We start from the raw sequence: 13,755 nt of genomic DNA on the forward strand, positions 1-13,755 counted from the left end.
TGAGAGATTTTTCATATTTGAGCTTGAATCGGATCGTTTTTAATGACTAAATCCGTTAAAATGTTTCACATAGATTAATTGAATCAAGTGAAATAGACACATAAGTGTTTAAAAAGTGTTCAAAATGTTTCGTCAGATGAAACTAAAATTTGAGGCCAAAATGAGTCCTTACCGGACCTACTCCTTTCACCATTACAATATTTTAGATACAGGACATTCGACCTTTTTCAGGCACGTCGATATCAAACGAGTTTTCCACCGTATCTGCCTAATATGAAATCTTCATACATTACATATAATCTTTTAAACATGTAAAGCAGGATCTGCTTATCCTTTGGACGCACCTAAGATCGACCCTAATTGTGGTGAAGTTCGTTTTGCGCAGTCTCAAGTTTCATATGTTATGTGTTGTGAACAATTATGTCCCTTTGTCTTTTTTTTTGTAAGTTTTGGCTTCTATTTTTTGGTTTGAACTTCCCTCTTGTATATTCATAAACTATTGAATGCGACATGATAAAAAAATCATTTAATAAATAAGGAAAAAACAAATTATTTTAAACTAATATGTTCTGGACAGAGAAAGTATGGAGGATATTCATGTAAATCTAAACATAATAAATGTGCTGTGTACAAACAACTGGAGAAATCTTCATGTTTATATTCACATACAACAAAGGGACCTCTAATGTCATAATCATCTGTGGTTTCACAAATATTACAATAAATTTCATCAACCTCTATATCTGTTTCAATTCCACTTTCCATTTCAGTATGCATTATATCCCCTTTAGTTGCCTTAGTATTTTTTTGTATCTTTACAGGAGACAATCCGTTATCTTCAGTATCTGAATCATCGCCCAATTCGAGTTTTCGTTTATTTTGCGAGCGTTTAGACTCATTGACAGGGCCATCATTCTATAAAAAAGAATTAAACATTTATAAAAAAATAAATGAAATTAATAAGGTAAATAATGCTTTACATATTAACAGTGACCACATATATCTAGGATTTTCCTTACATATCTTTTTGTCGGCCTTTTGGTTTAATGATTTGTTGACTCAGCATATTTATCTAAATTAGTTTTCTATGCTGGAATGATACAAACCACTCGAAGACTTATATTTTGGGGCCACAGCTTTTATCACGATTTGCGGTTATAATATTTTTATTGACAACAAAATACAATAAAAAATACTGAGCTCCGTTGAAACTTTTAAACGGAAAGACCTAGATCAAATGGCAAAACTCAAACACATCCAATGAATGGACAACAACTGTCATATTCCCGACTTGGTACATTCATGTTCTTATGTAGAAAATGGTAAATTAAACCTGGTATTATAACTAGCTAAACATCTCAATCATACATAGTTATATTTGGTCCTATTCTAAGACAGGTATATCTAGGTAATTTGTAGTAGTCAAATCGAGTCCCAGTGATTATTTTCATATTGCTGTTAGGACGTCGTTTGCTTTTTTATAATATATGTTCTTGGTATAATGTTAAAGCTGTTCTGTGGCATTTAAAAATGTATGAATAATGCTACATCGTTAGGTGTGCTTGCATATACTACGCATACGAACATTGTGCAGATTGATGGTTCTTGTAATTGAGTAAACTCATTATGTTTTGTCTTATTTCAAAGGCATAACATTTTCCGTTTAGTAGAGAACTATGATAATTAGTTTTCTTAAATAACTCTTTTTCCATACTTTCCGGTGCTTATATTAAAATTATCGATCGAGCGAGACGGAATATAATGTTTGGTAAAGTATGGGTCAAAAATCTTTCAGCGTTCTTATATTTCCTTAGCATTCAAATGTTTTAGTTTGAGCGTTCGTGATGATAGTAAAAAAGAAAAGCACTTCTAACATTCATAAAGTGTTAATTGCATTTACTTTCATGATTTGTTTTTAAAATATGTCAACCATTTTATGTGCATTTTAAATCTAAATTGCATTCGAGTTATGCCTTTTTTTCATCACGAGTTTATAAACCATGATAGACTGTCTTTGCCACACTTGCCCACGCTGCATTAAACATGTTGTCACCGTAGTTCCGTCAATTTTGCCTACTTCGCCCAGAAATAATCATCCTAATTTGAACTGACCGTGAGCAACTAGACAAGTACCCTTCCAGGGCATATTAATTTAGCGCCGTTAGTTGATAGGATTAATGTAAATCGTGTATGTCATGTTGGTAAGTCTTGGATGAGGTCTTTTATTAATGTATTGCAACTTGGTAATGTCAGTTTCTATCCAAACAACAAATTATCTATGTTCCTTTGGTATTTCCCGACGTTTGTTATAAGATTTACACCACACTTTTGTTGGAATGTCATATTACATAGCAAGCCTAGATACTGTGAACTTTAATAATATATGAAACAAACCTAGACAAATAACAATCATAATCAAATTGATTTATGTAAATTCTACATCAAAATTGAATTTTCAAATGTTTGTTGAAAAATTTAATTTTGAATGTCTTTTTCTGCTCCTTGGTCGATTTTTTGTCTCTGTAACTTATTATTCATTTCCATTCTCGACTTTATTTAGTCTGAGTGTATACCTATAGTATCTACAAACATTTTCAACATATGGCAATACCTGCAAAGTCTCTGATTTATATAGATGTATCTTATTTTCGTATCTCATTTCCATGTATATATCGCATCCAGTTGCTGTTTTGATTTCATCGGCCTGTTAAAGGAAAGTTAAATCATAAGTATTTTTGGTCATCGCGAACTATTATATTAATCCAAAACGAGAATTACAATTATACACTGGCAGGTAGCTTCATTTAATTTCTTGATGTTAATGCATTAAAGCTTAACAAATGTTGGTTTATAATAGTTTTAAGCTGCCCTATTTATAAGGTATTTTCACAATTATCCACTAGGCTTTGTGAGCATAATTTTGTACAAAAATTGAAAGATAATTTTATTAATTGTTTTTTTTTTATCACGTAGATATTCACTCTTTATCAGACGTACATATAATACTGAATGCAATGTGTATACATGAGTAACCTTCTAATACCATTGATCTTGTATTTTATGAAAAAAAACCTACAACGTCATCAGTATTATATTTTCTTATTGATAGAAACATTTCTATTGTTTTTTTCTATAATCTAGACAAGTAGGATGATTTGTTTACACCTGTTATATCACAATGTGACTCTATAAAGAGGATAACTGGATTTTAAAAATAGAATAAGATGCAACAAAAGTCATCCATATTGTTTTCTCTTTGGTACTCGCATTTAATGATTGAATTCATGCTAGTTACGTTTGTTAATGACTCTTAAGGTAAAGCTATTAAACGTCACCATGACTAACGTTAAGGTTATTCTAAAGATTAATTTTGTTTATTTATGTTCACCAATTTATGAGTTGTGAGACAAATGAATCGAACGTGTTTCTTTTTTTTTTAATTAACGCTATACAACATGTTTGCTCAAAGTCATAATTTGTATCTTACCTTTTTCAAAAGGGTATCTTTCCTAGAAACAAAAGATCGTTGTCGTTCAGTATCATTTGTTACAAACTTCGCCGACCGTAGTTGACTGGTGTCTACTGTATCGTAGTTTACTTCTGCTCCTTTGGGTAAACGTATGTGTAAGTTGTTGTTGACAACACGGGGTTGTAAATTATTGGGTGGATGAAAATATGTTTTTCTGTTTATTTGCTGTAAGTATTTGTTGTTATATTTCTTGATTTGTTGCAGTTTTAATTCTGAAGCTGACCGTCTGAAATTTTCTGAACCTTCGTCAACCTATGAAATGGTTAATAATATGTTTTTATTTTTATTTATTTTTTAACTACATGATAATTATATTCTTCAAATATTGCTTGTTTCATAAACCATCAAGATTCCAAGCTTCTTTTGACGTACATTGTTACAATCCACTGTCTATCCAGAATATAATCAACTGGTTAAATTGATTGACATACATTTTGTTTACAAAACTAAATTTAAATTATTCTTATATTATGTTTCTTTTAATTGAAAGTAACATTGAACGTATTGTCTTGTGTCCATTACTATCGGTATCTACTCTCTTGATGTATTCATTAACAAAAATTCTGTAGACGTCTATGTTTTTTGTTTTCTGCTCAGATACATAGTACGACTTATATATTGAAAAACTAATAATTGTATTCTAAAAAATATAATGGATAAAACTTGCTGTCTGTAATTGTGTATCCAAATATCATGTGTTGCAATTTTATTGAAAAATCTAAATTACTCCTTTTTAAGAGATCGTATATTTGTTGCCACAATCTTGTTAAATTAGCATAGTCTATGCTAAAAAAATTACACAAACTGTTATTAGTTATTTTCCATTGTAATAAATGCTTTTTGGTTGGCATAATAAAAGAGGGACGAAAGATCCCAAAGGGAAAGTCAAACTCATAAATCTAAAACAAACTAACAACGCCATGGCATAAAATGAAAAAAAACAAACAGACAAACAATAGTTCACATGACACAACATAGAAAACTAAAGAATAAACCCCACTACCCCACCAAAAACTAGGAGTGAGCTCAGATGCTCCGGCAGGGTAAGCAGCTCCTACTCCACAAGTGGCACCCTTCTTGTTGCTTATGTGATAACAAATTTGGTAAATAGTCTAATTTGGTAGGTCACATTCATGAAAGGGAAAGAGATGGACTGTAGTTACGACGTAAGGAACATATCCTATTAACTGTAGTACTTTCCATCTGTATATTTTTAATTTATTTTCAGTTAAGTATTTGAAAATAAAGTTATATAATGAGATATAGGAAGATGTGGTGTGAGTGCCAATGAGACAACTCAGCATTCAAATAACAATTTAAAAAAAAAAGTAAAACATTATAGGTCAATTTACGGCCTTCAACACGGAGCCTTGGCTCACACCGAATAACCAGTTACAAAGGGCCTCAACATTTCTAGTGTAAAACCATTCAAACGGGAAAACCAACGGTCTAATCTATATAAAAAACGAGAAACGAGAAACACATAAATATAACATAAACAAACGACAACTACTGTTTATCAGATTCCTGACTTAGGACAGGTGCAAACATTTGCAGCAGGATTAAACGTTTTAATGGATCCAAACCTTCTCCCTCTTTCTGAAACAATAGCAAAACATCACAACATAGAAAAACATACGATAAAATATCAATTGGCAGACTTAACTCAATCACAAAACGTAAATTAATACACAATGAACGAATAAATTTGATCTGCGATATCTGATGCAAATGCAGAGTTAATAAAATAATGGAGACAAACATTCAAGACCAAAAAGCAAACAAACGAGTTTAAACAAAGCCATGGCCAAACACCACTGAGAAATATTTAACCCTTCGAAAATATTGATCAATATTCACGCTATTCAATATTATGAGTTCATATTTGAAGCTTCTTGCAAATTTAATAATAAAAAAAAAATATGTATTACCGTATCGATCAGTTTAAAGGAAAATTAATAACAAAAAGGATATATGGTCCTTATGTATGACCTAGTGATAAATTATTATGAGGATACTACCATAATAAATATGACTACCAATGTATACGTTGAAGTAAGAATTTATACAACTTACATTAATGCAAGTTTGGATAATGTGATGGTATAGGTACACATTTCAAGAAAACGCTTATAAGACATCCAAGAATGTAGAATGCAACGTCTACCTTAATGATTTGACTTAACGCGCAATGCTTAGTACCAATTAAACATTATAAGGACCAGTTTCTAATCGCAGACCGATCATACACATAATGTGGTTGCGTTAAAAGTAGAATGACTCAATTTACGTGCACAAAAAATAGACAATTAAACCAAACAAACAAACACCAAAAACGTAATACTGATATATTGCAGTCACTGTATGTCAAAATAAGTTGTGAGGTTCGTAATGTTCAGTGATTTCTTTTCTACGTAGTGTTTATTTTTATACTTTATTTTGATATTTTGTTATTGTTATGGTATCGTCGATTTGTTTTCAACTTTATCCCTTTGATATCTTTTGGTCTCATTGTTTAACATATCTTTTTAACATGATCGCTGAATGTACAGTTTGACATTTTTCTGACTTATAACTCTGACTTGTAACTTGTATGTAATATGATTGGATATATATTGACATCAACAAATAAGAACTCTTTATACAATCACTGTCAATAATATTGGTGCCCAATTAGGATTTTTGACACTCGTGTGTATTTTTATATAATAATTATATATAAATTGGTGTCATATGATTCAACAGTTAATTTCACGTATATACTGTCACGCTTCTTGTTTATGCTAAGAGAAATAGAAGATATTAATGGGATAAAAAAAATATTTACGATACGAGATAGCCTAAAGGTGTTCGTAATATTAAAGACAACACTAGTTATGTAGCCCTACATATTATAGAAATCGACAAATCAAGTAAAAAGCAACTGGGCCTTTATATGCCCTGCATTGCCTGATTTGAATTCAGGATTTGTTTCCTTTGTTTTCATTGTAAACAAGTCATTTTTTTCTTTTTTTTTGTGTATAGGCCAGTAAAAATTTCGCACGGAATTGAATCGTGGCAAATTAGCCTTTTTCAATGGGACCTCAATTTATTTTATTCTGTTTTTATTAGGTACCGTTTGTACTTGTCCAGATCTATAAAAGAATTGGTAATTTGAAAAGAAAATGATAATCTTCATCATTAACAATCATCGTTTTCTTAAAACAATTATATATTTTTTGTAGTTAACACAGTAATTCTCCAAAAGTTCTTGACATATTGTAAAAACAGTATATATGTTGTAAAATGTTTTATAATTTACACAGATATTTTGTACAAGTTATTAGTGTTTTAGGAACCGCTTAACACAAATGAATGATACAAGCTTAGAGCCCTAGGTTATCTTCCTTGTTACAAATTGCAATTAATCTGACGACGTCAAAAATATTTAAAAAAACTTACCTCGTTTGTCCTAGAACTTTCATTGCCTGTTTTACGAACCCACCATATTATTAGAAGAATAATGATGACTATAGTTATTTGTTCTATATTGAGCATTATTATTACAATAATAAAGGTGAATATAAATAGTATCTTTATATTACACATTATAACTAGAATAAAAAACATGAATAACAGTATAACAATCATGATTAATGTCCGATGTTTTCTAAGTTTGTCGGTAATGTGACAGAAGCTAGAAAATATAAAATATCTAATCAACTCATTGAATCCGGTAAACATGTACACAATCTTAGATAAAAATAACAGGTGTATGACATTGACATTGACATATAATTCATTGAATGTTGTTCGATTTTATAAACCAAAAATAATGTAACCTCTGTCGAAATGATTAAATTAGATGATAAAGTACTTATTTTTACGGTTATGTTAAGTTGCAATTTAAGATGTTTGAAGTTATTTGTTTAACTGTAGATGAACCCATATGTTTAATTCCCTGTTTTTATATTCACTGAGTACATATAAGTATGAATGTATTACATTATTTATCAATACAAGGAAAACATTGATTAAGATATCAACAGATTTGCATATGCATATGTACTGTCCACAAAATCGGTCAAGTGTATTTGAAATAAGCATCTGTCTTTGCCTTAATTGTATTTCTATATATATTTGTGATAGTTGTTAAATAAAGGCAACATTAGTATACCGCTGTTCAAAAGTCATAAATTGATTGAGAAAAAAAATTCCATATGTTAACTTTCTGCATCTGAAGGTACGCTATTCTACTGTTTGGTTCGGTGATTTAAGGATGCTCCCAGGTACACAAATTTCAGCCGAAGGCCACCATGCATGTTCAATGTAACATTTTTTCGTGTGCGCTGCAAAAGGCTTTTTTATTATTATTGTTTTTATCTGGTAAACAGAAACTCTTTCCCGGGTTTCGCAGGTCCAAGCACGTTAATATCTTTGGACTGTAGTCTTGTTTAAGGAAGTCCTACATCTTTCAAAAGCCTTTCCGTGCAGAACTTAGACACTCAGAAGTGTTTCTAAATTAAACAAAGGGATTTTTATATGATTTGCATATCAAGGAATACGTTTATATTGTTGGTCAATAGGACTTCTGGTAGATGTTCTTTTTGAAAAGCGACGATTTCAAAACCACTTTCTGTAACCTATATAAAAGGATAGCGGTGATGTAACTACAAATCAGCTCAATGCTAAATATGTATTTTTTCACTTAGTGTTCGTCCTTCTGGTTATAAGGAAGTAAATAAAAATGACTGTCGACACCTAGATTTTACATCCAAGATAGTAGGTAGAAGTAAATTTATTTTCTGCTGCCCTGGTAATCAGAAATCAAAATTGAAATAGTGATGAGAAATGAATGTTGGCCATAGGGGTAGACATAGCGAGAAATTTATAGGAAAGTCTCTGTGGCGAGCAACATTTTCTGCGTCAAACTAAGCAAGGTTTGTTTCATTTATGCTATTTCGAAAATTCATAAACCGTTTAGTACCCTTATCAAAACAACCGCGGCACCATATGTGTTTGCAATTTAAATTACACCCAGAGGTGTTTCTAATTCAGAATTAGACATTTTATTCAATATATCTTTGATAGTGAAAACGTAGGACCAAAAAAGTCTACCATTGTCGCCTATGTAAATAATTACTTCCTTGTAACCAATAATTACGCCATAAACACAGAACATTCATTTGAATAATTATAAGAAAGTTTTGTAGTTTATTGTTTATCAAAAAGCAGAAATCCTGGAATACATTTGTTGCAATACCCCAGTATTCATGCACAATGCAAATTCAATGACAAAAAAATACAATTTACCCATATTAGGGGTTAAGCGTGGGGAAATGCAATTAAATAATAACAATGATTAGAATTAAACGTCTTTTTAAGGAATTAATGAGTGTATTATCGGCACCGATTCACTCATAAACATGACATTTATTTGTTTGCGAGCTTCATTATATAATGAATAATCTGACGTTCAGTGATTCACTTATCAAGTTTAAGCACGTATTATCTAATGCATATATTGTCAAGATGGGTTAATTACCCATAAAAGTATATAAAAATACATTACATAACACAATGTGACACACTCGTACGTATTAGAAAGGTTTTTATGTCAATATGTATGCAAACCCAATATAACACACGTTTTACACCAATGAGAAGAACCACACATACAGAAACAAATTCCAAATAGGTAAACAATAACAGATCATCATGCAGCCTCTACCTATTACATGATTAAACCTTTTATAATGCCTTCAACTGTTCATATGTGTCATATTTATAACACATCATATTCCAAAGAAATTCTTTCACCTTTAAAATTCGGAGCCAGCTATAGCTCATTATGTGGTATGGGCTTTTTATGTATGTACGTGTTTGTCCCAAGTCAGGAGCCTGCAATTCAGTGGTTGTCATTTGTATATGTGTGACATATTTGTTTTTCTCTCATTTTATTTATATAAATAAGGCCGTTAGATTTCTCGATTGAATTATTTTACATTGTCATTTTGAGACCTTTTATAGCTGACTATGCGGTATGGACTTTGCGCATTGTTGAAGGCCGTTCGGTGACCTATAGTTGTAAATTTATGTGTCATTTTGGTCTCTTGTGGAGACGTGTCTCATTGGCAAGCATACCACATCTTCTTTTTTAAATTTGCTCATTGTTAAATGCGATAAAGTGACCTTAATTGTATCGTGGAGAGTTGTCTACCATTGCCTTTGTTATATTCATTGCAGATTTTGCGGTCTTCGTGTTACTTATTTTTCATCATATTGTTTTTAAAAGTTTTGTTTTTGATGGCCATGTAATTGTCTTTTTTTCTGTTTTTTTTTATTAAAACATTGGTGTCTACTCCCTTTTGTAAACCTCGTGAAATGAGATTGCTACTGTTCAATAAATATCATATCACTTTGAATGTTGCTTAAGAAAAAGATTTAACAAATTTAGGTTATGAATTTTGCATGCGCACGATTACTTTGATTATAACACTATACATAAATTATTGATTTTTATTGAAGGCGGAAAAGTTCGTTACTCGAAAAGCCTATATAATTGATTCCCATAATAGACAGCAAGGTTAATCTGTTCCACTGCGCAAGCAACTTGCCACAATTCTGTGTTTAGCATTCAACAAAACCAACTGATTTACTAAAAAAACGCAACAGTAGTATACCGCTGTTCAAAGGTCATAATTCGATTGAGAGAAAACAAATTCAAGTTACGAACTCACACGATGAACCACATCATCTATAAGAGGGCAACAAAGGATCAACAGAAACACTTCGATGCAACAACAAAAACCCGCTAACAGACATAGAAAAGACCTGTTTGATAAGAACTGCAATATTCCTGACTTGACTGTTATGGAAAATGGTGTATTTAACCTGCTGTTACTCCTATCAAAACCTTTCTTATATACGACTGTAGGACTCACTATTCAAAATCAAAAAATAATTCCTGAACTGATAGGTTTACACGTATCACCATACAAGTGACCTGTCACTGTTCCTCTGATTATAAAACATGTCAACTATTCACTAAAACTCGACATATTATTTTCTTCTGTAAGGCTGCAGCAAGACCGACAACACATCAAACAATTCTTTGTATATGATCAAGCAAGTCAAAATACCAAATTACTTGTGCAAGTTCCCCTTAGGCAAATGGTCGGAGTATTCACTCACGAGATGTAATTCTACTTATAATGTTTATCACAATAATCCCATTTGTTTCTTAAAACAAATGTATAATAATAACGTCTCCTGATTTAGCTCCTTCAACCGAATTCAAGTGATATTTAGAACTGTTTTGTTGTTAAATTTATCTGTTGGTGCGATTTCTTTTCTCAATCGAAATGATTAAAAGATCTACATAAAGCTGAGAATGAAAATCGGGAATGTGTCAATGAGACAACAACCCGACCATGTCTGTTTTATAAAACTACGAGTTGAAGCAGAAACTAAGTTATAAATGTACAAAAATACCATGGCATACAGGGTCGTTGAGACTAATTACTATTTTTTTAAAAACGAATAATAGAGTAAGGTATAAACATGGTAAATATATATATAAAAAAAACATGTAAATAATTTTAAACTCAAGAGTCGTATTTCGTCTACACAAAACTCATTAGAAACGTTGATTAAAATCAGTTGGAAGCCATATCAAATACATAGTTAGATATCTTGAGCATTTAAATCCTATACTTTAGTTTGTCAAATTCAGCTGTGATTGGTTGTATTTGACTGATGTTGATTTTTAACATTTTGTACATTTTATTCTGATTTTATGTGTTTCTGTATATTTTGATTTAACGTTTGTATTTTTTTATTTATCTTTTTTAATTTCTTTACAAGCTGGAATATTTTAGTACCTTGTTTTTGAATAAAAAATTCAGCAAATTTTAGAAATATTTAATAAAGATAACGAATTTTCAAATTTTTACTTATTCATTTATTATTCTTTTAAGTCATTTTAAGTTTCTGGAGTCTCAACTTTTTATAGTTGATTTGATGTATATGCTTTATACATATATCGGTTTATATCAACATGTTTCAAACATAATAAATACACATCAAGCGTATGATTCAAAGTTAATACCGACACAGCAGACCAAAGCCAATTACAAAAATGTAACTAATAAAACCTCACTGCATTGACCTTTGATAAGAGAATTACAGGCGTGAACAATAATTAGAGATGTACAAACAAATATAAATTAACCTTGACCGCAGATAATTGATAGCTTTTAATGACAGTCTATAAGAACGATCATAGACAATATACCATAATTACGATTTCAAAGTAGTTATTGTTGATATAAAGTCTGTAAACGTCCAGCAGGAAGTATTTGAAAATACCCAGTCTGATTGGTTGAGTACTGAAAAAAATATAAAACATAACAAAATAATTATTTTTATTATGCAAATATTTGGGCTTAAGGGCAACACGTTATGTTACAGAAAAACTTCCTTGGCGTCAGTGAATATAAAACGATGGAATGTAAACTAACTGACACCAACATTATACTTAACTATCTGAGCAGTGTGCGCGGCACACTGTGTGAATTCTTGAGGATATTTTTTCTCTAGTATCATGTAATTCACTCAGTTCTGTCATATTCTAAATCAAGAACAAAACAAATTACATGCTAAAATACTAGCCCGAGCTAGCCACATATCTTTGACAGAAATGCGTCACCATAGGGGTATTTTCATACACGTGTGTGTACGACTACCAGTCTACTTGTCTCAGAGTACTTAGCAAGCCGTTCCCGAGCGGTAGAGCCTTACTTGATTTTCCACGCGGTACCGCATAAGAGTCAATCTTTGTGGGCATAGACCGACGTGAAATAGAGCTGTTGAGCAATCAAGATGAGACTATTCCTCGTTAAGGCATATAGGCACCCTAACTACTCAGAAAATGTTCATAAATGTCTGGCCTGATCATTTATAATAGTAACATAACGTGAACCATTAAGGCACAATATCTTCATAAAGATCGGCGGTGTTGGGGCGGCTGGAGGGTTGATTTTAATTTTGCACTTCTATACTGCAACTAACATATCAATTCAACTGTCTGAATAGACCTTACAAAGATTGAAAATTTAACACGTGCACCAAGTCATGAGACGGTTAAGAAAACATTGCCGTCTCTATCGCAGACATCATTAATCTAGTAATAAAAATGTGTATCGTCCACCTAAATAAATAATGATTTTAACAGAAGCCGAGTCGGACAGAACATGGAACATTAATATAAACATCAATTATAAATTTCTAATTTATTTTTAACTTTGTAATTTCGTGTGTGTACGAACTTGTGTACTTTTGTTTATACATGTAAAGCGCTTAGAGTAATTGTATTTTGTATATAATGCGCTATAAAAATGCCTTGTAATAAAGGAATAGAATCGAGACATTTCCTTTTGGAAAATTGGTACGTATTTTAACTTCTCCATTATTGCCACACTTCTTTTAAGCCTGAAACTAACATAATCGCAGATAATCATATATTATGATGTGATAATCCTCGAAAGGAAATCTGGAGCTGTGGCAATTATGGTAAAGCCTCGTCTAATAAACGATAGCTGCAGCAGGTTAACTTATTTTTTCTTTTTATAATAAGAAATATTGGAACTCGGCGTTTCAACCTAGTTATCACTTACATAAAGTTACATAACTGCACAACGTTGTCGGACAATTCCTGTCTAAACTCTTATTAATCTTCTTTTGAATAAGACATGATTTTCTATTGAAACTCGTTAGTTCGTTTATGAGAAAGAATATTTCATTTTAAACATTAGACGTTGATTTTGATTAAGAAAAAGGACAATATTGCAATGCACTTTTATGATTGTTTTTAACATGTTTAATAAAATGATTGACAAAATAATGTTCTCTTTCAAATTTCGTCTTTTTAAAACTGGAAAGGTTTATATGCATTTAAAATCATGATTAATTTTCATGAACTGACTTAATCATTAAATCATCAAGAACGCTGCCAACCGACATGATGATGTACAAATGTCTCTTATTATAAATTTAAAAAACATATCAGCAATTATTCAACAATTAATTAAAATTAAAAAAAAATCGAATTTACTTTAAACTACATTTCAAATCTGTTTCGGAATATGAATGTGACAAAAGTCCCGTCCTCTTTTCTTCAAATGTGACCTACTGAACTACACTTATCACCGGGTCTATACTTGAAAAATGACCGTAACTAAATGTTG

The 13,755-nt window shown here is 31.2% G+C and overlaps 1 protein-coding gene across 1 annotated transcript; it reads right to left on the reverse strand.

Annotated features, from left to right (window-relative positions):
- Positions 1 to 486: 486 nt before the first annotated feature.
- LOC134713817 (uncharacterized) lies at positions 487 to 7,194 on the reverse strand. The gene is made up of 4 exons (XM_063575096.1): positions 6,971 to 7,194; positions 3,488 to 3,781; positions 2,612 to 2,704; positions 487 to 915 (listed from the first exon to the last, which is right to left on the reverse strand). The coding sequence occupies exons 1-4, from the start codon at positions 7,157 to 7,159 to the stop codon at positions 550 to 552; spliced, it is 942 nt and encodes a 313-aa protein (XP_063431166.1). The 5' UTR covers positions 7,160 to 7,194; the 3' UTR covers positions 487 to 549.
- Positions 7,195 to 13,755: the final 6,561 nt, after the last annotated feature.

This window comes from Mytilus trossulus, chromosome 4 (genome assembly GCF_036588685.1).
Source record: "Mytilus trossulus isolate FHL-02 chromosome 4, PNRI_Mtr1.1.1.hap1, whole genome shotgun sequence".
NCBI classification, from domain to species: Eukaryota; Metazoa; Mollusca; class Bivalvia; order Mytilida; family Mytilidae; genus Mytilus; species Mytilus trossulus.